We start from the raw sequence: 23,066 nt of genomic DNA on the forward strand, positions 1-23,066 counted from the left end.
CCTTCCTACATACAGGAGGCAACAGTTTGACCTAACCTTTTTCCACTGCATAACAAGAAACACCAGCTTTTTACCCATACTGGGTGAATTCCCGCCATCTACCACCAACCATCTCCCGTAAGTGCATTTTAGGCGATATTATTTGCAGTAAACATGTAATCTACTTGAGCCGATTTGGGGGAAAAAGGGTTTATTTCTGAATATTAGATAGCTGCCCAATTCCAGGGTGAGCCAGGGACCTAAGCTTGGATGGCACCCAGCCAGGGGAAACTCCCAACTGCTCCCCAGTACTGAGAGGCAACATGGCTGCTGCCCTGCCCAACACTAGGTGTCCTGCCATGCAGCTAGAGACCAGTAATGAGACTCTGCCCACGATGGCCCCGGAGAAGCCAAGGGCCACCACTTCGCCCACATGCCCACGCACTTGCCGTGCCCAGTGCTCACTCCACTTTCCAAGTCCCAGCTGGGTGGCCCTTCTTGGAGAAAGCTGGGCTGCATGCAGGACCCCAGCCTCAGAAGTGCCTGGAGAATGACAGCTTTTGCTTTCCAGCCTCTGCTGTCTGTAGAACCCTCTCTATGTGGGGAGACTGTGTCTTGAAAGACAGACCCTGATGTCTGCACTTCAGCTCAGGCTGTGGTTTGAGTCTTAAGTGAAATAGCATTCAAAGAATGGAGAATGTGGCTGGACCTGTAATTCTAGCACATTGGAAGGCCAAGACAGAAGAGTCACTTGAAGTCAGGAGTTTGAGACCAGGCTGGACAATATAGTGAGACCTTGTCTCTACAAAAAAAAAAAAAAAATAGCCGCATGTGGTGGTGTATGCTTGTGGTGCCAGCTACTCAAGAGGCTGAGATGGGAGGATTCCTCAAGCCCAGGAGGTCAAGGCTGCAGTGAGCTATGACTGTGCCATTGTATTCCAGCCTGGATGACAGAGCAAGACTATATTTTTTTAATGGAGAATATATCTTCTCAGGGAGCAGGGATTTATGTGTGATTTCTGCACATCTACATCCCACACCTTGTAATCTACCTGATTACAAGAAATAATAGTTGAATAATGTGAGCATTTAGCACTATGTCTAGAAATGATAAGCCCTCAGGAAACCAGAACTGGTGTCATCTCACAGGTTAGGAAGCCCCAGCGAGGGTGAAGGCACCAGCTCAGTGCCATCCTAAGGTCCTATGCTGTGTCCCTGTGTACTTGACACCCTCTGGCTAGCTTCCCTCATACTCACAAGAGGGCTGCCACAGCTCCTGGTGTTACATCAAAGCATGATCTCATCTGGAGTACAGCTCAGGAGTAGGACTCCTCTCTCAGAGGCCCCTTCACATATCCATGCCCAGGCCTGTTTCCCACACCCATTCCTAAATCATTATTGGCAAGGAGAGGAGTCCCCATCATGGCACCAAATCAGGGTCGGGGGCCAGCCTACTTAGCTGCAGAGAGGAGAGTGAGGCCCAGGATATTAATCAGGCTCTGATATGTGGGATGTCTGTCCCCTCCAAGTCTCATGTTGACATGTGATCCTCAGTGTTGGAGGTAGGGCCTGGTGGCAGGTGTTGGGTCATGGGGGTGGATGCCTCATGGATGGCTTAGTGCCATTCCCTTGGGGATGAGTGAGTTGTTGCTCAGTTAGATCTGATCATTTAAGAGTCTGGGGCCTCCCCCTTGGCTCTCTTGCTCCCTCTCTCACCATGTGATACACTGGCTCCCCCTACGCCTTCAGCCATGACTGTAAGCTTCCTTTGGCCTCACCAGAAGCTGAGCCGATGCTGGTGCCATGCTTCCTGTACAGCCTGCAGAACCATGAGTCAATCAAACCTCTACAAATTACCCAGCCTCAGGCCTCCTTTATAGCAACATGAAACAGACTAACACAGACTCCTTCAGGAAGAAGGACGGGGAAGGCAGGGATGGGCAGGTGACCAGGCATAGTTTGCCCAGGGGCAGAGGAGAAGGTCATAGCCAGGTTTGTAGTGAGAACCCCCATCCAGAGCCCTCCCAAGTCCTGGCTGTCAGCCCTTCAGTCAGATGAAGCTGCTCCGGGGCCAAGGGACAATTCCCAGGACAAAGGCCAGTTCTGCCCATGGTTGGCCAGGAGGCATGGAGAACAGACATGCCCATAGCCCTTCATGGCCTCCCCAGCCAGTCCTCAGCACCCCTACACACACACACACACAGACACACACACACACAGACACACACACACACACAGACACACACACACACAGACACACACACACAGACATACACACACACGGACACACACACACACGGACACACACACACGGACACAGACACACACACACGGACAGACACACACACACACACGGACACACAGACACACACACACAGACACACACACACACAGACACACACACACACACACACAGAGAGAGAGACTGCATGATGGAAGGCGACTTCTCCATCTCGCAGAGTCTGCTTAATAGGAAACAGGGTTTAGTGGATAATTGATGGCAACCTGAGCCCTCAAACTGGAAACATCTGTCCTTGCCATAGCTCACTCTCCCCAACCCAGCCCCAGCCCAGCTCCTGAAGGGGCCCACCCGCCTGGCCTGGGGGACTCAAAAACCTTCCAGGGATAACAGTGGAGTCCCCAGCCTGGGAGGGGTCTGCAGGCTCCCAGCTCTGGACCCCAGCGCCTCATGGGCTCCTAGCCTCATGCTACCCCCACCCTGGGCCATGAGGGGACTCAGGGCTGATGGTCCCAAGGAAGCCCTGGGCTAGATTTTATCTACCCACCCCACTGGGGGCCAGGGCTGGGCAGAGAGATGTCTGAGGGGAGGGGTGTAACCTTAGCCCCGCAAGACCCTCACTCGTCCTCCTGCCTCTGCTCTGTCTGGACCACCCTTTCTGTCCTATCTCCCTGGTCAGTCACTGTCCGCCTTCAAGGCCAGACTCAGCAGTTGTCCTGGCAGCCAGCCCAGCTGCTCAGATGCCGCTCCCTGGGCCCACAGTGTCCCGGTCGGGACCCTGACTCCATGATGTAGGAAGCCACTCAGGGCAGCATCATGCCATGTGCTTCACACAGGAGCCCCATCGCCAGGCTGGCATCTGTAAGGTCCCCAGGAACATCCGGACAGGAGAGGTGACCAGATGCACCTGAGACCAAGAAGCCATGGCACAGGGTTGGGGCCACAGTGGGTTCCAAAAAACGGAAGCTGATGCCCACACACTTGGCTCCCTCCTGGCCACTACTGCTGGGGCAGAGACCAGGGTGCTCCCCCCGCCCCCGCCCCACTGGAGAGAACCTGGCCCTGGAGCAGCTGCCTGGTACCGAGGGGCACCTGTGTGCCTGGGCTGACACTGGACTCTCTGAGCCTCAGCTTCCCCATCTGTACCTGGAATGCCAAGCCTGTAGAAGCAGGACTGTGGAGCACAAGATGACAGATGCAAATTGCCTGGGAGGCGGGGGATGGAGAGATGGCAGGGGCTCAGTGGTGGCGGCTGTCACTGCAGGCTGCCAGCAATGTTGGTCCCAACCTGAATTCACCTGGATGACAACCTCATGGAGGGAATTTCCCCGAGTGTGTGTTGAAAAGATGCAAAGGCCAGGCAAGGGGGCGGAGCAGCACCTTAGCCCCAAGAGCTCTGCCCAGAGCCTGGCATGGGGGGCCTTGTGGTGGGGCTATCTGTCTTTCGGGTGAGGGTAGAGGAAGCAGAAGAAACTGCCTGGGGTCGGAGCCTGGGTCTTAGCCACCTCTGAGAAGGACTCACCTCATTGACCAGTTTAAATCCCGCCTCCTTCAGGAAGCTGTCCTGGATCAGCCCAGCCCCAGTGTCCTTCCTTCCCGGGCTCCCAAAGCTCAACCACAGTCCTGCCATTCCCATTCCCTGCCAAGGGCACAGGACAAGCAAAACAGCAGCGTCAGCGATGAGGAGCTGACCCTTCCTGTGCCCTGGTCTCCAGTCTGCAGAATGGGGATGACATTCTTCCCTACAGACCTCAGACGGCCATGAAAGCCAGAGGGGAGGTTGACCTGCCCAGAGGCTAGGAGGAGGCTTCCACTTGGCAGAGGGACTCAGTTGTTGGCTGAGGGACATGGGGGCTGAAGAATCTGTTGTCACTGGGAGAGGCTGGTGCCAGGGTGTGTGGAGAGGGGGCACTGGGACGTGAGTCCTGCTCAGGGTCAGTCCCACCCAGCCACGGGCTGCACCAGTACAAGCCCCACCAGGATGGAGCTGGCAGAGCAGGGGGTGTCCAGGGCAGAGAAACATCCTCAAACCAGCCACCCTCCATCCCACAGAGAGCAGGAAGCCCCAGCTCAGCCTCCTCCTGGGCCTAGAGACCAGGAAAGCAGATGTAGTGAGGCGGCCATCTCAACATGCACACATCTTCAAAGCGGGGCTGCTTTCCATGTCCTTCGGGCAATTTTAGAACAAGTTTGTAAAACTGGGAAGTTAATGGATGACAGTCGCGCTGTGCTCACGCAGGCGTCTGTGTCTGGGCACCTTCGGTGGCTGTTGCCGATACAGCCTCTGGGAGGTGGGGTGGGGGGGCGTTTCTTAAAGGACCTCCAGATTTCCTTTTAGGTTCGCTGCATGTCGCAAAGGACTGAACCTTCAGGAATTGGGGGAGGGGCTACAGAGTCAGCTGGTGAGGGAGTTGGGGGTGGAAGGCACAGTCTCATCCGAAACCACCCTTCACACACCCTTTCTCTTGGCTCCAGGTGGAATCCGGGTGTATTCATGCGCTGAGGCCTTGCCTGGCTCTTGGAGCAGCTGCCCTTAGTTGGGGGCTTGCAGATGGCGACCTTCCCGCCACTGCCTCGCATTGTTGCCCCTGGTCTGTGTCTTGTCTGTGCCCTAATCTCCTCTTCTTTTAAGGACATCTGTCATGTTGGATCAGGGCCCACCGAGATGACCTCACGTTAACTTCACTAACTCTCTTTAAAAACTCCATCTCTGGGCCAGGCACAGTGGCTCATGCCTGTAACCCCATTGCTTTGGGAGACTGAGGCCAGGAGTTTGAGACCAGCCTGGGCGACATGGTAAAACCCCATCTCTGCAAAAAAAATACAAAAATTAGCCAGGCGTGGTGGCGCACACCCATCATCCCAGCTACCACGGAGGCTGAGGCAGCAGGATCTCTTGAGCCCAGGAGGTGGAGGCTGAGGAGAGTCGTGATCATGCCACTGCACTCCAGCCTGGGGGACAGAGCGAGGCCTTGTCTCAAAAACAACAACAACAACAACAACAAAACCCATCTCCAACACAATCCCATGCTGAGGTGCCAGGGGTTAGGACTTCAGTGGAGGAATTGGGGGGACATAATTCAGCCACAACACAAGACACTTCCCATTACTTTGGTCTGACCCTCAGTGCTTCCATGTCTAACCACGCTTCCCTGCCTTCCTCTTCTGTCAGGGGCCCTCCCCATGCCACACCCCCTGCCCAACATACGCCCACCCACACACAGGATGGGGGTCCGAGAGCAGCTCCTTTGCCATCCCCGCCAGCCTGAGCTTTCTGCTCACCTCGCAGAGCTGCCCACCCCCGAAGCAGAAACGTGGGCTCCACCACTCCCCGGCAGCTCTCCCCGTGAACTCTGATTCTGCCTCCTCCTGGGGATGAAGGCCCCGGGGTCCCCCACCGGCCCTCCAGGCTGGCCTGATTTGCAGAGCGCCTCCCTGGACCATCTCACTGCGGCACCCCAGAGGCAGCTCAGTAGATCAGGTGACCGGGACAAAGGCCACAGGAGGTCTGGGAGGAGAGGCAGGGCCAGGGCTAGGGGGCTTTGGGCTGCTGAGGAGACGTCCCGCAGACCACCCAGGATGTGGTCTGCCCCAGGGACATAGATTTGGGTTCCTGTGCATGGGAGATAAGCATAAGCTAAGGTGGAGATCCTGGGGTACACCCACATTCAGAGGTGCTGGACAGAAGGGAGCTCCTTGGGGGGAACTGAGGCCCAGGCATGGAGGAGGAGGAGGGAACAGGAGGGAGGAGGGGTCATAGAAGCCAAGGGCCAGGGGATCACGGAGAAGGCTGGAATGGGGTCGAGAGGTGAGGAAAGGTCACACAGAAATGAGCACAATGAATTCAGCCACCCAGAGGTGCCAGGCTCCCTGGTGACAGGAGTCTCTGTGGAGGGTGGGCAGGAAGCAGGTGGTAGCCGATTTGTTTATCGGTTACTGCATGACAAGCAACGCCAGAACTCAGCCACTGCAAACAACCGTTTCCTTATGCACCCAGATTCCGTGGTTAGGAGACTGGCAGGGTGCAGACGGGGCAGCTCGCCCCTGTCCATGATGTCTAGGGCTCGCTGGCAGATCTCCAAAGCAGGGGCCAAAATGACCTGGACGTGAATGTCTCCCCTCAAGTCTTGGGGGGTGTGATGCTGGCTGTGGTCTGGGACCTCAGCCGGGGCTGTCAGCTGGAACCTGGCCTAGGACCTGGGATTCCTCCCAGCATGGGACCCCACAGTAGCTGGACTTGGACATGGTGGCTCAGGGTGCCACGCAAGTGTCCAGCACACCAAGCCAAGGCTCCATCACCATTCACTCCAGAGCCTGAAAAGAGGGAAGGCAACATCATAGAGGGGCTGAAGAACATGGACCCTGGAGACAGACTGCCTGGGTTCCAATCACACTCCAGCACGTACTGGCTGTGGGACCTCTCAGGGCTCCATTTCCTTATCTATGAAATGGAGACAATAATTGATGTTCACGCAAAGCTGTTACAAAGATTAAGCCTGTGCTGCAAGGTGACGCCCTCAGAGCAGAGCCTGATGCATCCACGGTCCATGCCTCACAAGTGTGTGTTGCTGGAAGTATTAGCCTTGAGGGGAGCTCCTAAGAGGCAAGGCATGGGCACGCCTGTGGGAGGGGAGGCGGGAGCCCAGGATGTCGAGGCTACAGTGGGCTATGATTATGTCATTGTACTCCAGCCTGGGTGACAGAGCAAGACCCACCTCTTAAAAAAAAAAAAAAAAGAGGCTATGTGAACCAAGTATGCATGTGTGTGAATGTGTGTGTGCGTGCATGTGTGTGTATGCATGTGTGTCTGTGTATGTGTCTGTGTGTAATAATCAGGGCCATCACGTTGCTGGTCCAGTCGGCATGTCAAGTCTGTGTGTGGGGCGCCCTCTGCAGTTAAGCAGTGCACAACCCATGCAGCCGTACCTGGCAGCCCTGAGTGTGGACTGTGGGACCGTCGGCTAGGTAACCTCCCTGACGCCAGGCCCAGGCCCCGCCTCCCAGCCCCTCGTGCCCTGGCTGCGGGAGCTGCAAACCTGGGCTCACCACTCTACAGTCTCTTTTCCCCCTCGTGAGGCTGCTCCCTGGGTCAAGAGGAGGAGGCAGTGCCCTCCAGTCCTGGCGTGCCCCTCCTGCAGATGCTATGGGGACAGCAAGGTGTAGGATGGCGTGACCTTGGCTCTGAGACTGGCTAGGCCCCTCCTCTGTTACCTGAGTCATGGAATTCTCCAGAAGTGGGCAGGGCTGTGGCCTGGAGCCAGGAGAGGTGAGGTCATGGGTTGTGTCTACCATGGGCCCTACCATCAGGCAGGGAAGGGTGTGTCCCTTCCATGGGGTGTGGTGGCTGAGCCCATGTTTCCCAGAGCTCCTGGCTTTGACTTGAGCCCGAGAGTCCCTCCCGCAGGCTGGAGCTTTCTCGCTGGTGCTGCACCTCCATCCGGGGCTTCATGTCCCCTCCACCTTTCTCACCCAACACTGGACAACAGGGAAGCCTGGTGAGGGAAAAGGGGGTGAGTGAGGGCCCCTGGGGGCTGCCTGCTGCAGATGGAGGTGACAGACCACACAGCTGTGCACTTCGCTTGGAGGCGGGGATGGGATGTCCTGGGGAAGGGCCAGAGGGGTAGTCAGGGCCCGGCTGTGGCAGTGGGGGCAGTGGCACTGGACTCCAGTGTGGTGACCATGCCGGCCCTGGAGGGGTCTGAGCCGGGGCGTGGCTTGGCAAAGGTCACGGTGGAGCTGGACAGCTGTGTGGGAGGGGAGGGGAGGCCGGGGAGGCGGGGCCCTCACAGGCAATTGCAGCTGGGCCCTGATGACTGCAAGGGTTCCTATGCGGGGTCCGGGACCCACACTGGCCGAGCCCCCTGCCACTCCGCACACACCTCACCCTGTCTCAGCCACTCTCCCACCAGCCCCGAAACAGAGGGGAACCCGAGGCCTGAGGAGTAGCTCTGGGCCCCGGGTCACGCAGGGACTGCAGGGGCTTAAACCAGCTCCCCCAGCTCCAGAGCCAGCGCCACCTTCCCCTCGCCCACCACGCGGCCGCCTCTGTCCGTCCTGGTGGAATTTGGTTCCAGGTGATGGCCTCAGGCGGGGAGCCTGGGGGGACGTCGTCAGTGGAGAGGTGGCGTGTTTTGGGGCCGAGGGGAGACGAGGAGGCTGTTTTCAGGCATGCTGAGTCTGTGGCGGGGATGACACATTCCTGTGGACATGAAGAAACCACCATAGACATAGGTCTGGACTCGAGAGAGACCATGACTGGGGCTTCCAATGTCAGCTCCCCCGAGGCAAGAAAGACAACTCCAGGCCACCTGAGCCTTCAGGGGACTCAGACAGCAGAGGTGCCAGGATGGGGGAATGAGGGGAGGGGCCTGTGGGTTGCCAGACTTCCACCCCCAACCACAGCAAGCCGCCACCAGGGAGCCTGGTATGGGGGCCGGGACGATCTACAGCAGGGGTGAGGGTGGAAGAGGCATGGGGCACAGGGTGAGACACACAGGGCAGCCTCCCTGGGTGGAGAGGAAGGCCGAGGGTGCTAGAGTCTGCACATCCACCCACGTCCCCTGTCCTTAGGCTGGCCACGATTCCTCCTGCCCCAGAACTGCTGGGGGATGTAGGGGCAGGAAGCTGGGGCGAGGGTTACAGCCAGGGCAGTCTGATGGCCAGAGAGGCCACCCCCTCCTGCCTGACACCCCGCTGCTGTGTGGAGCACAGTCATGGTCGTCACCCCGGTGCTGCCTGGGGGTCAGCTCTTCAGGCTCAGCCGTTACAGCAGGACCCAGGCTGCTGGGAAACAGTGAATGGGTGGCCCGGGGGACATTGGAGCACCTTTCATCACTCAGTCCCAGACTCACAGGGATCCCCGCATGTGCGTACACACACACACACACACACACACACCACACATCACACACACTCATTCACATTCACACTCGTGCACACCACACACACGCTCATTCACTCACACACACGCCACACATCACACACATTCACTCACATTCACACTTGTACACACCACACACATGCTCATTCTCTCACACACACGCCACACATCACACACGCTCTTATTCACTCACATTCACACTCATACACATACCACACGCACGCTCATTCACACACACATCACACACATCACACACTTTCATTTACTCACACCACACAAACACCACACACATCACACACACTCATTCACATTCACACTCGTGCACACCACACACACGCTCATTCACTCACACACACGCCACACATCACACACATTCACTCACATTCACTCTTGTACACACCACACACATGCTCATTCTCTGACACACATGCCGCACATCACACACGCTCTTATTCACTCACATTCACACTCATACACATACCACACGCACGCTCATTCACACACACATCACACACATCACACACTCTCATTTACTCACACCACACACCACACACATCACACTCTCATTCACTCATTCACACTCATACACATACCACACGCACGCTCATTCACACACACATCACACACATCACACACTCTCATTTATTCACACCACACACACACCACACACATCACACTCTCATTCACTCATTCACACTCATACACATACCACACGCACGCTCATTCACACACACATCACACACATCACACACTCTCATTTACTCACACCACACACACACCACACACATCACACTCTCATTCACTCATTCACACTCATACACTCACCACACAGCTCAAACATTCATTCACTCACACCCTCCACACATCACACACTCCTTCACACTCATACACTAACCACACATCACACACCACACATCACACACACTCATTCACTCATTCACACTCATACACTCACCACACAGCTCACACATTCACTCACTCTCCACACACCACACACATCACACACCACACATCACACACCACACATCACACACACTCATTCACACATTCACACTCATACACTCACCACACAGCTCACACATTCACTCACACTCTCCACACACCACACACATCACACACCACACATCACACACCACACATCACACACACTCATTCACACATTCACACTCATACACTCACCACACAGCTCACACATTCACTCACACTCTCCACACATCACACACTCATTCACACTCATATGCTCGCCACACATCACACACCACACACATCACACACACTCATTCACTCACACACACTGACTCAATCATTCCTTCACACTCACACGCACACACACACCTGCAGCCAAGATAGGGCTCACCTCATGGGGCCAGGGGGACTCCAGGCGGGAGGGGCCCTGGCTGGGTGTCCTCGAGGGAAGGCTGTACTTCACAGCTGTGGCCTGCAGCCAGAGAGGACAAAGACTGTGGAAGGTCATCCAGCCTGTCGGGCGGGCCAGGGCTGGATGGCAGAGCTGTGCCCCCACACCCCTGGGCTCCCAGCTCATTTCCCCACTGTTCTCCCACCTCTGCTTCCCTTCGGGATGGCACTGCCAGGCCTGGGACACTGGTGCCCCAGAGCCCAGGCCCGGAGGGGCTCCTTGCAGGTGTGCGCCCAATGCCAGGGGCGTGACTGTGTGCTCTGGGGTGGCCCTGCCTGAGGACCCTACCCCAGGGGCTGGTTCCCCAACCTGCACCCAGAGCTCCAGCTCCTTGGCAGGCAGGAGTCCCTCCCACCCCTGCCGTGGCGTGAGCCATTCCCCAGCCGTGGCCTGGGTGGTGAGGAGATGAACCAGACAGCCCTCTGCAGATGGCCCCCCCAGGCGCCTCCAGCTGGCAGCCCTCTCTCATGCCTGGCTGGGGGGGTCTGAGGTGTGGGAGGAGCCGGCAGTCCTGGGACACAGCAATCCCTGGGCTGAGGATCAGTTCCCAGGACACTTCAAGTCCCTGCTGTGTCCTTTCCCAGGACGAGGATACGCCCTCTCTAGACCTCACTCTATTTCGGCACGGTTTAATAGAAGCCTCCTCAGGCGGCTGCCGTGGGGGTTAGATGTGAACATGCGTGGAGAGGACTTGGTGGCACTCTCGGTAATGGAGGCTTAGCAGATGACACCGTTAACCCCAGGCCCAGGGTACAGTGGCCTCTGTCCCTCAGCCACGCAGGTTGAGCTCAGGTCAGGGTTGAGAATAAGCGAGGCCAGGGCACCCCCAGGCCGGGGATAGAGGCCTGGCCCTGGGCTTTGCCACCAGGGACCCCCGCTCATCCTTGTAGAGTGCGAGGGGCAGGGTCTGCCGGAGGAGGGGCCTGCTGACCGCAGCTAGGGAGATGCAGAGGTTTGCTGGGACTACTAGCCCCCAAAGGCAAAGCCACCCCAGAGCTGGGGAGATGGCGGCCCTGGAAATGAAGCAAGGCTGCCTGGGCCTCTCCTCACTCACCCTGAGCAGGGCCGTTGCTTCGTAAGGAGCGGCAGGGCCTCAGGGCCTCTGACCCAGCCAAGGCCTGCTAAGGGGGCCCTAGGAGCTCAGGGGTGCATGAAGCCGGGCCCCTCCTGCAAAGGCCCAGACCCAGGCCCTTAGGGGTCAGGAGATCAGCTCGGCTGCTCCTGCAGGCCCACCTGTCCCTTGCCTCTCCTGTGCCTTGCTGGGTTCATGCCACTCCTCAGACTCCCCAGAGTGAGGGCAAAGCCCCTGCCTTGGTTTCCCCAATAGTGCCTGGCCAGGTGGGGTAGGTCTGCAGCAGGGGCATCCCCTGGGAGGGCAGCATTGTGACCCCCATGGTTGGAAGTTGGGGTGGTGCAGGCGGGGGCCGTGGAGGCAGGGTGGACCCTGCACGCAGATACACCTTAGAAAGGAGCCGGCCAGGCCGGGCGTGGTGGCTCACACCTGTAATCCCAGCACACCCTAGAAAGGAGCTGGCCAGGCCGGGCGCGGTGGCTCACACCTGTAATCCCAGTACTTTGGGAGACCAAGGCGGGCGGATCACGAGGTCAAAAGATCGAGACTATCCTGGCCAACATGCTGAAACCCCGTCTCTACTTAAAACACAGTGGTGGCATACACCTCTAGTCCCAGCTACTCAGGAGGCTGAGACAGGAGAGTTGCTTGAACCCGGGAGGCAGAGGTTGCAGTGAGTGAGATCACGCCACTGCACTCCTGCCCGGTGACAGAGTGAGACTCTGTCTCAAAAAAAAGAAAAAAAAAGAAAGGAGCCAGCCTCACTGGGCCTTTTTGTGCTAACAGCCCTGATTTCCACGGGTTTGGTGGAGGGAGCAGGGGGCTTCCTGCTTCTTGAGAGCCTCTGCCCCCAGGGCGGTATCTGTGAGTGGACCCGCTCCCTCCTGGGCCTCAGTTTCCTCCTCCTGCAAGTTGGCACCGGCCTGGGACGCCTGGGGCCGTCCCGATGAGCACTGAGGTCAGGGCTGGGAGGCCACGAGGTTCCCCCAGGAGGACGCACATAAATACCTCCTTGGCCTCATTATCTTCATTAGAGCCCGGGAGCCCGGGCGTGTGGAGCTGAGCAGGCAGGGCGCGTGAGTCACCTGAAAAGAATGCCCCCCCACCCTGGAGGGGGGAGAACGGGCTTCCAGCGCTGGAGAGGGCTCCCCCGAGTCCCCCAGCCCCTGACCCTGAGGTCTCTCCTGCTCCACCAGCCCTTCTCGCTCATCCTTCATCCCTCTCCTCCCCCAACACACACACTCACCTCTCACCTCTGCCTGTAAACCCGGGGAGGAGCATCCACTCTGTGCCACGTTCTGAGCTGGTGACAGGAGACCCACAGCCACCCTGGCTCGGCCCTGCCAGCCCCTTTTCCCTCCTCAGACCCCGTGTATCCGAGGGCCGTGAGCTGACAGCTTTCCCTCCCTCCATTGTTGGCTCCCCTCTCAGCCCTCCTCAGGCTTCCCCCACCCCGTCCCCTCCAGGCTGTGTCTACTCACAGGCCAGGGGACCGGGCCCTGCCCCAGACCCGAGAGCCTCAGGGCTGCGATGGGGTTTTAGTTTTATTTTTGGTGGGAGAGGGGTATACATTCATGGAGACAGAGCTCTCCCATCCGAGACTTGAGTGGGAATTGGAATACAAGACCGGTCACCTCTGGGGAGGAGGCAAGGGGTGTGGGAGTAGCACTGAGTACCTCATGCAGGGATCAGACAAGCCTGAGCAGGGGAGGGGCCGTGTGCCCTCCTGCATCTCTTAAATATTCTTATGACATGATGATAGCTTAAAACCTTTTGTGATAAAAACACTTGACAAACTATGAACAGACGGGAACTTCCTCAATCCCATAAGATTTCTATGAAAACTTGTCACTAGCACCTTGACGCTTCTCCCTTAAGAGGAGGAACAAGGCAGGGTGTCCCCATCACAACTTCTGCTCAACACGGTGCTGGAGGTGCCAGCCAGGGTGATCAGGCAAGAAAATAAGTAAAATGCCTACAGATTAAAAAGGAAAAAGTAAAACAATCTCTGTTTGCAGATGACAAGCTCTTATGTAAAGAAAATCCTAAAGAATCCATTAAGAGACAATTAGAACTAATAAGTTCAGCAAATTTGCAGGATATAAAATCAATACGCAGAAACTGACTTTATTTCCATACACTAGAAATGCGGAATCTAAAATGAAATTTAAAGAACAATTCTATTTACAATAGCATAGAAAAGAATAAAATACTTAGGAATAACTTTAACAAAAGAAATGTAGTATTTGAGAGTACAAGGCACGCAGATCACCTGAGCCCAGGAGTTCAAAACCAGCCTGGGCAACATGGTGAGACCCCATCTCTACAAAAAATAAACAATAGCCAGGTTTTGGTCTCAGCTACTCAGGAGGCTGAGGTGGGAGAATCACCTGAACCTGGGAGGTCAAGGCTGCAGGGAGCCATAATCTCACCACTGCACTCCAGGCTGGGTGATGGAAGTGAGACCCTCTCTCAAAAAAAAAAAAAAAAAAAAAAAAAAAGTAGGTCTTTTTATACTCTAAAAACTATAAAACGTTGTTGAAGGAAATTTTTTAAAATTACAACAAATAGACATCCCATGTTCATGAATCCCATGTTCATGAATTGGTCTTATTAAGACGGCAATACTCCCCAAATCTATCTAGAGATTCCACACAATCCCCCTCTCTTAAAGCTCTGAAATGTCTGTTTCTGTGAAGCAGAGACGGGCCCTTATTTGGGAGAGTTGAGGATCTCACCTTTATCCTTCCCTCAGGACTGCCCGCGGCTAACACCAGAGGACTGTCCGCCTTAGGGCAGTAAGTTAGTTGTAGAAGGAAAACCTGGATTCTGGGGTCAGACAGGCCTGGTATGAATTCCAAAACTATGTGACCTTGAGTATGTTGCTTAATCTCTCTGAGCCTCTTTTTCACAAGTATAAGGTGGGAATTGACATCACCTATCTCACAGGGTAGTGAAAAATACAGAATATTTGTGAAGCATCTCTCATGTGGTCCAGCATACTCAGGGTGCCCAACTAAGACTGGCTCCTGCACGCGCCTTCTCTCACCTCCAGCACCCCCAGTGCTCCTGGGTCAGATGGATGCACCCACCTCAGGACAGGCCCAGGCTTAGGGAAGGGTTGAGACCCAAGGTGATGGATGTTGCCTGGTGGCCCAACCTCCTGCCACAGAGCTGGGACCCGCTGGAGGCTCCCAGAGCCCTCGGGATCCTTCATCATCAGTGTAAGGGCCAGGTTCCCCCAACCCCCAGCTTCAAGGCTCCACAAAGAGATGGTTTGTGGGTGAATGGGAGACGCACAGCCGTGGCTTTTGGGAGGCTTGTGGAGGGGCGTCAACTGTGTGGCTAGACTGGAGGCTGGGGCTGCACGAGTTTCCCTGCACAAAAGCTGGGCCTCTGGGAGCCCCGAGCGAGGAATGTGCATAACGAGTAACATCTGTGGAGCGTAGCAGGCACAGGAATGAGCGACTATAAACTCATTTAATGCTGATAACAACGAGATGGGGGAAGCGGTCTTTGGCCTCTTGGCTGGCAGGTTTGCAGAGGTGGTAAGTGCTATCTTTCATCCCACGTTTACAGAGGAGGAAGCTGAAGGTAGCGGGCGGAAAGTGGCTGCGCTGGAGCCGAGGCCCAGGCTCTGGCTCTGATGCTCTTCACCACTTCTGTGTAGTTCCCCGGTCAGGAGCGTGAGGCAGCTGCCTTGGAAATGGCCACAGCCACTGTGAACTGGGTGAAGAAAGGTGTCACGTGGGCTAACACGGCCCGACTGGAGAGACAGAGTTGAATTCCCAGTTTTGTCGTTCACCAACTCTGTGACCTTGGGCAAAATCACTTACCCTCTGCAAGCCTCAATTTGCTCATCTATAAACCAGAGCTATAATCCACTTCTAGTTGATGGAAGAATTATGGATAACACATCGAAAGAGGCTGCAGGCCCAGTGAATAGCAGAGGCTTTTATTAGCCTTTTAGAATGTAGGGATGCAGTATGAGAAATAAATCTGGAGGAGCAAGTCATCGGACAGAGGGTCATAAATGCGTTTGGATTGGGCTATGATGGAGAAATCCGAGATTCTGTGAAAAGGGAAGGAAAAAGCATGCCAGGTGCCAGGAATAGAAATAGCCAAAGTAGGGAGGTGGGAAGGTTCGAGGAGGAAAGTCAGACCCTCTCCAAGCATTACAACATTCAGCCTTCCCAAGAGCTCACTTCATAGAGGAGACACTGGAGCCTAAAGCATTGAATAACCTTCCCTGAGGCTGTGCAGCAGCGAGGGGTGGAGAAGGAATTCCCCTCTGTGGACTGCTAGCCTGCGGCCTCCCTAGCCTGACTCCCTGTGGGATGAAGTGTGGGCTGTGGGCTGGGCGACTGGGAGGAGGAGTGGGGTGCAGAGGGAACGGGTGGCCTGGATCAGGCACCCAATAGTCCTGCCTTGAAAACTCCAGGAAATTGACCCAGGGTGAAAAATAGAGAGACACACCGGCAAAGTCAAACCATAGTGGGAAAAAATGTGAAGTCCAGCAAGAAGTGATTGCCATCAAGTCAAGACAGTGGCTACATTTAGGGGGAAGGAGGAAGAGAAGCTTGGGACTACTGGGAGGGGCCCCCCAGGAGGAGGATGGCATCTGGGGTGCTGGAAATGTTCCCACGATCTGTGTGGCTGCAGGCATTTCCTTTTGAATCATTTATTCCACTGCACATTTGTCTTGCATGCACCTTAGTTGATGCCTATTTCATGGTAAAAGTTTTTGAGGCCAGGCGCAGTGGCTCACGCCTGTAATCCCAGCACTTTGGGAGGCTTAGGTGGGCGAATCACAAGGTCAGGAGTTCGAGACCAGCCTGGCCAACATGGTGAAACCCTGTCTCTACTAAAAATACAAAAAAATTAGCCGGGCATGGTAGTGGGTGCCTGTAATCCCAGCTACTCGGGAGGCTGAGGCAGGGGAATTGCTTGAACCAGGGAGGTAGAGGTTGTGGTGAGCCAAGATTGTGCCACTGCACTCCAGCCTGGGCAACAGAGTGAGACTCCATAACAAAAAAAAAAAAAAAAAAAAAAAAAGAAAAGAAAAAAAGAAAGAAAGAAAAGACAGAAAGAAAAGTTTTCTAAAAGAAAACACAAAAACCCCACAATAATAGGGCCGCGAAAGGGAGCATAGCCACACGTAAGATTGAGACTTTTACATCTCTAGGAAGTATTGTATATAGGCCGGGCCAGTGGTTCACACCTGTAATCCCAGCACTTTGGGAGGCTGAGGTGGGTGGATCACCTGAGGTCAGGAGTTTGGGACCAGCCTAGCCAACATCGTGAAAACCCGTCTCTACCAAAAATACAAAATTAACCGGGTGTGGTAGTGCGCGTGTAATCCCAGCTACTCAGGAGGCTAAGGGAGGACAATCGCCGAACCCAGGAGGCAGAGATTGCAGTGAGTTGAGATCACACCACTGCACTCCAGCCTGGGCGACAGGGCAAGACTCTGTTTCAAAAAAAAAAGTAAAGTAAAGTATTGCTGCACCGCAATCCTTGAAAGTTGGGATGATATGGATGTATTTTGGGGAACGCGGGAGAAAATGACTTGAGAAGTGGTAGAAGGGATCTGATCGGCCAGGCATGGTGGCTCACACCTGTAATCCCAGCACTTTGGGAGGCCGAGGTGGGTGGATCACAAGGTCAGGAGATCAAGACCATCCTGGCTAACACAGTGAAACCCTGTCTCTACTAAAAATACAAAAAAAAAAAAAAAAAAAATTAGCCAGGCGTGGTGGCGGGCACCTGTAGTCCCAGCTACTCGGAAGGCTGAGGCAGGAGAATGACGTGAACACAAGAGGCAGAGCTTGCAGTGAGCCGAGGTTGCACCACTGCACTCCAGCCTGGGCAACAAAGCCAGACTGCGTCTCAAAAATAAATAAATAAATAAATAAATAAATAAATAAATAAATAAATAGAAGGGGTCTGATCAGCTCCAGTATAGACCCCAGGTCTGGAACGGGATCCAGGCGGCCGCACACACAGGGCTTGCTTCTGGGATGGCTCCTGTTTTCGTACATAGCATATAATGCTTTTACAATAGAGAACAACCCAGATGCTTCACAAAGGGCAGCGATGCTCATGGCTGCTGAGCAGGGCTGGCCAGGCAGTGGTGAGGCTGCGCTCCAGAGGCCGCCCCTCCATTGGCCCATTTTCCAGAGGCCCAAGTGATAAGGCTGGTGTCTCCCCTGGACTTGTAATGCAGTCAGTCAGGCAGTCTGCCCACTGGAGCCAGAGCCCCCCTTCTTCCAGAAAAGTCTATCAGCATGTCTCCCCTATCTGGGTGCCTCGGAAGCAGTGCTGCAGAGAGGGCCCTGCTGGCTGGGTCTGCCCTCACCTCTCTCCTCTGGAGGCCAGCAGGATAGCATCTGGGAGGAGCAAATCACCCGCAGCTCCGCTCACTTCCTTTCCTAGGGAAACCCCTCTGCCCAGAAGTTTGGGGCCTGGATCAGGCTAGTGGGCCAGGGAGTGTGGCTGCAGCCCTGGGGGAGGCTCAGAGGCTGGGATCCACCTGGTCCGGGGTTCCTGCCTGACATAATGCCCCTCCTGGTTAAGCCCCTCCAAGCTTGGCTTTTTTTTTTTTTTTTTTGACGCGGAGTCTTGCTCTGTGCCCCAGGCTGGAGTGCAGTGGCGTGATCTCAGCTCACTGCAAGCTCCGCTCCCCCGGGTTCATGCCATTCTCCTGCCTCAGCCTCCCGAGTAGCTGGGACTACAGGCGCCCGCCACCTCGCCCGGCTAATTTTCTTGTATTTTTAGTAGAGACGGGGTTTCACCGTGTTAGCCAGGATGGTCTCGATCTCCTGACCTCGTGATCCACCCGTCTCGGCCTCCCAAAGTGCTGGGATTACAGGCTTGAGCCACCGCGCCCGGCCAAGCTTGGCTCTTATACCAACACAGTCTGAGGGTCTGAGTCCCCATCATGTTTACCCTGGGATTCAGGGAGGTGAGGAGCACCCAGGAAGCAGAAGGAAATCCTTTGGCTACTTGGAAACAGAAAGGGGAGAATAAGGCATCATTTTAAAAGTTCAAAGCTAGACACACTATGAGAAAATAAATATTTGCAATATATGTAAAATATAAAGTGTTAGTATCCTGAATCTGCACACAAGAAAAAGATAATACAATAGAAAAATAAGCAAAAGGTGGGGAGAAGACATTCCCAGAAGAAAATAAAATGGTTCATAAACTTATAAAAAGATGCTTATTTGCTCCAGTACAAATAGACAATAATGAGATATTTTTTCTCTACCAGACTGGAAAAAAGTAAAATATTGGTAATATGCATTGCTGGGGAGGATGTGGCTGAATGGCTCATTTACTATCAGTTTGAATGAAAATGGATGCAGCCTTTTTGGGGTTAATTTAGCAATAGCTGTTCAACATTTAAGTACATATTGCTTTCAACCCAGCAATTCCATGTCTAGGAAATATTTCATAAAAGCGCTTTTTTTTTTTTTTTGAGACGGAGTCTTCGCTCTGTCACCCAGGCTGGGGCACAGGTGGCAGGATCTCGGCTCACTACAAGCTCCGCCTCTCGAGTTCAAGCAATTCTCCTGCCTCAGCCTGTAGCTGGGACTACAGGCGCCCGCCACCATGCCCAGCTAATTTTTGTAGAGATGGGGTTTCACCATGTTGGCCAGGCTGGTCTCGATCTTCTGACCTCGTGATCCGCCTGCCTCGGCCTCTCAAAGTGCCGGGATTACAGGCGTGAGCACTATTGCGCCCGGCCTCATAAAAGCCCCTGCTATGAAGGTAGTATGGAAAGATGTCCATGCAACTTTGTGTCTGAATTAGCAAAATATTAGAGGCAGCTGAATGCCCACCAAGAACAGGTTGCTCCAATAAACTATGGCGCCTCTACTATGAATCCCAGGCATGGCATGACTGAGAAAGATCTTTTTTGATAGTGTGTCTTTAAAAGAAGAAGCAAGTCATGGAGGAATATGTAGAAGATGAGCTCAAGTTTGCAGAAACAAAACAAATCAAAGGTAGATAATAATAGAGAATAAACACACATAGAGAGAGGGAGACAGTCAAATCCAGAGAGTGGAACTGGAAGGAGGTGGCTGGGGATGGGGTAGACATTCATTTATTTCTCTTTCAAGTATTCTGTGAATATTTATTGAGAAACTAGTATGAACAAATGCTATTCTAAGTGCTGGAAATGCAGCACCTTTCTTTTTTTCTCTTTTTTTTTTTGTGAAAGGGTCTTGTTCCGTCACCCAGGCTAGAATGCAGTGGCTCGATCACAGTTCACTGCAGCTTCAATCTCCCTGGCTCAAGTCATCCCCCCACCTCAGCCTCCTGAGTAGCTGGAATCAAAGCCTGGCTAATTTTTAAAATTTTTTATAGAGACAAGGTATTGCCATGTTGCCAGACTGATCTCAAACCCCTGGGTTCAAGGAATCCTCCTGCCTCAGCCTCCCAAAGTGCTGGGATTACAAGCGTGAGCCACTGCGCCCAGCCAAAGCTCACTTCTTCCTTTAGATCTTTTGTGCCGTTTTAACATTTTTTCAGCAAACATGTAAAGAAAAGTTAGAAAATAAAAGGGATGATCTTGAGAGATCCGGCCAAAGCTCTCAACTGAAGGTGACAGTTGGCGTCTGGGGGTGAGGGTGGGGACCGGAGTGTGCTCTGGGCTATGTGCAAATTGGCGCGTCCCTGAGCCCTTCATCCTTTTCAGCTGCCTCTGGCCTCTTTGGCAGGACGGCTTCCCTCAGAACCACCCCACCCACCCCGTGCTCACTGGGAGCCACTGCCTGTCTCCCTCTGTGGCCCTTCTAGGTTGGTCTTTCTGAAGGGCAGAGACCACTGGCGCCCCTACTGCCACCCCAGGGCCCTAAGGCTGAAGCCTCTGAGATGGCTGCCTCCAGCCCTCCTTCCCCATGAAGCCTGAGCCTCCTGCTGAAACCATCACTGTGCCAGGCCTAGGCCTTGGCTCTGGGGGCCCCGTCCCTCTCTGCCAGGCAAAGCCCACTCACCCTGAAACTGCCCAGCTGCCTTCTGGTGTTGGCCCTGCTTCTGGCAATGCCCTTGGCCCGCCATTTTGTCATGGTCTCAGAGGCTGGAAAACAGCTTCACTTATAAGGAAAGGGATGTATGTATATGTGTGTGTGTGTGCGTGTGTGTGTGTGTGTGTCTGTGTAGCCTTGAGGGGTGGTAATCTCAGAGGCTCCTGGGTCCTCTGCAGTCTCAACCAGGGCCCCAAAGTCAACAGTTGATAGATGGGAGGTTCTCCCTCAATGGGCAGAGAGTCCTGCTGCAGGGGACCCAGGTGGGGCAGGGAGAGGGACAGTGGCCATCCTCTCCCCTCATGGCCACCAGCCATTTTTGGGAGCCACACACGAGTCCCCCTGGACCTGGACTGTTCAACAGGCAGCGGTAGTTGGGAGGAGAGACACCAGCAACCCCTCACTCAGACCCTGATGTCCCTCAGCGCCCACCAGTTCTCCCTGTTACTGCAGAAATGGGAGGAGCAATGCAGGACCGTCAAAGCCCCCGCCGGCGGACACTCCTCACAGACCAATTCACCCCCCTCCCCTGCTCCCGCGCTTCCCAATTTTCTTAAAATTAAACTTTAAAAAAATTACAGAACACACTTGTTACTTTACAAATCCGAACAGTAGGGACGTATACCCAGTAAATGTTGAAAAACCTCCACTCCCCTCCCACTCGCCAGAGCTTTCTCCTCTTAATAGTGGAGAGCGAATCCTGCCAGACCCACCCCAGTATAGAGAAGCATTTCTTGTACACATGCACATTGTCACCAAAATGCTTCCCGTTCTCCTACTGCCTCCAAAGTCAGCTCCCCAGCTTGGGGCCTGGGATCCTGCCTGATCCGTCCACCTGGCACATCTCGTTTTATTCCTGTATCCATTCAACAAATATCTAAGCATCTGTTGTAGAGAACCAGACAGACAGACTCAGTCCGTGTGGAGCCTGCGCTCTGGTGAAGGAGACCGCAAGTAAACCAAGGAGATACTCTTGGATGTCGCTAAGTGTTTGTCGCTCCAGACCCTTTGTCACTGTCTCCTCGCCTGGAAGACCTTCACTGTACCACTGATGTTGCAATTCCTCCCCATTCTCTGAAATGCATCTCTTCCTAATTACCCAGCCTGCTGGGATCTTTCTCCTCCTCCAAACTTCTTCACTACTTGGTAAGTGGTGCTATGTACTTTGGCTTTCACTATGAAGTCACATTTGTCCTGTGAAAGCGTTAGGCACCTATGTTGATCACCTGGGGCGTGCCAGGTTCCATGCTACAGAGTGAGGCCCGTTGATTGAAGGTCACAACCCTACAAATTTGTTATGGCCATTTTACATATGAGGAAACTGAGGCACAGAGAAACAAAAAGACTGACTCAAGGCCACATAGGGTTGAAGCCCGGGTGAGCCTGACCTCCAAGCCCAGGAAGGTTCTGCAAACTCCACCGCAGGAATCAGGTCCTGGTCCTATAGCCCCCATGACAGCCATCCCTGATTGCCTAGGGCAGCCCTGGCTTCAGTCCTTCTCCCCAGCACATCCAGAGCTTTGTTCTGAAAACGTGCTGTTCATCCCCTGAACCTTGTGCTAGCTGAGTAGTGTGGTTTAGAAAAAAAGATGGGGTGTGGATTTTGTGGGTGCCCACCTCACGAAGGGGAGAGGAAAGGTCTGTGCATGGAAGAAATGCCAGGCTGAGAGAGGAGTGGGTGGGAGGAGGGGGCGGGCCCTGGGCTCTGCCTGCACTGACGAATCCTCCCAGCGTGTTTTGACACGTCTCCCTCCGAGGAGGGTGTAATTATTTTCAGTAAGGGTTTCCTAACGTATCATTAATGGATCGTTTCCCGCCCGCTGCAGAAGGCGGTTGCTGAGAGACTGGGTGAAGGGGCACATTCTCTAAATGTGTATGAGAATCTAGAGGAAGCTGGATGGTGGCCCAGCTGCCACATCAGCCCACTCTGCTCCCCAGCCCCCTCCTCACCACAGCAGACGCCCAGGAGCCAAGCGTTCCCTGCCCAGCACTGGGGGAATGAGACATTCTGGAGCTTTCTTTGTGCCTTTATCCAGGATGGATTCGTCCCAGCCCGCTGGGGCCCGGGTTACCTTGTACTGCATGTTTCTTCAACGGTGGCTGTGTCCACACTGCAGTGGCGTGAGGCTGTGTGTCACCGCCTGCTGGTGGGATTCAGTGACCTTTTGAGAGGACTGGTGGAAACACCAAACACCAGCTCCTTTACCTGGGCAACTTTTGGCAAACTGCTTATCCTCTCTGAGTTCAGTTCTCTGTCCATAAAATGGAGATGGTAAGGGTGGAGGGGTGGGTATAGAAAGGTAGCTTAAGGTGCGGTGGCTCACGCCTGTAATCCCAGCACTTTGGGAGGCTGAGGGAAGCAGATCATGAGGTCAGGAATTCGAGACCAGCCTGGCCAACATAATGAAACCCTATCTCTACTAAGAATACAAAAATTAGCCAGGTGT

General features: G+C 54.4%; 1 protein-coding gene across 4 annotated transcripts in view; it reads left to right on the plus strand.

Annotated features, from left to right (window-relative positions):
* Positions 1 to 7,561: 7,561 nt before the first annotated feature.
* Positions 7,562 to 23,066, plus strand: part of LOC144336578 (uncharacterized) — a 28,140-nt gene continuing 12,635 nt past the window's right edge. The window contains exons 1-2 of one of the 4 annotated variants that reach the window (XR_013408470.1): positions 7,562 to 7,728; positions 21,514 to 21,765. Coding sequence is in view for 1 of the 4 variants with exons in the window: in XM_077975478.1 (XP_077831604.1) it covers positions 8,874 to 9,992 (1,119 nt within the window). In the remaining 3 variants the exon portion in view is untranslated. Of the gene's footprint in view, positions 7,729 to 8,873; positions 21,766 to 23,066 lie in introns of those variants that run through there. The other 3 variants (XR_013408471.1, XM_077975478.1, XR_013408472.1) reach the window with 3 other exon arrangements.

The sequence above is a fragment of the Macaca mulatta genome, chromosome 18 (genome assembly GCF_049350105.2).
Source record: "Macaca mulatta isolate MMU2019108-1 chromosome 18, T2T-MMU8v2.0, whole genome shotgun sequence".
In the NCBI taxonomy this organism is placed as follows: domain Eukaryota; kingdom Metazoa; phylum Chordata; class Mammalia; order Primates; family Cercopithecidae; genus Macaca; species Macaca mulatta.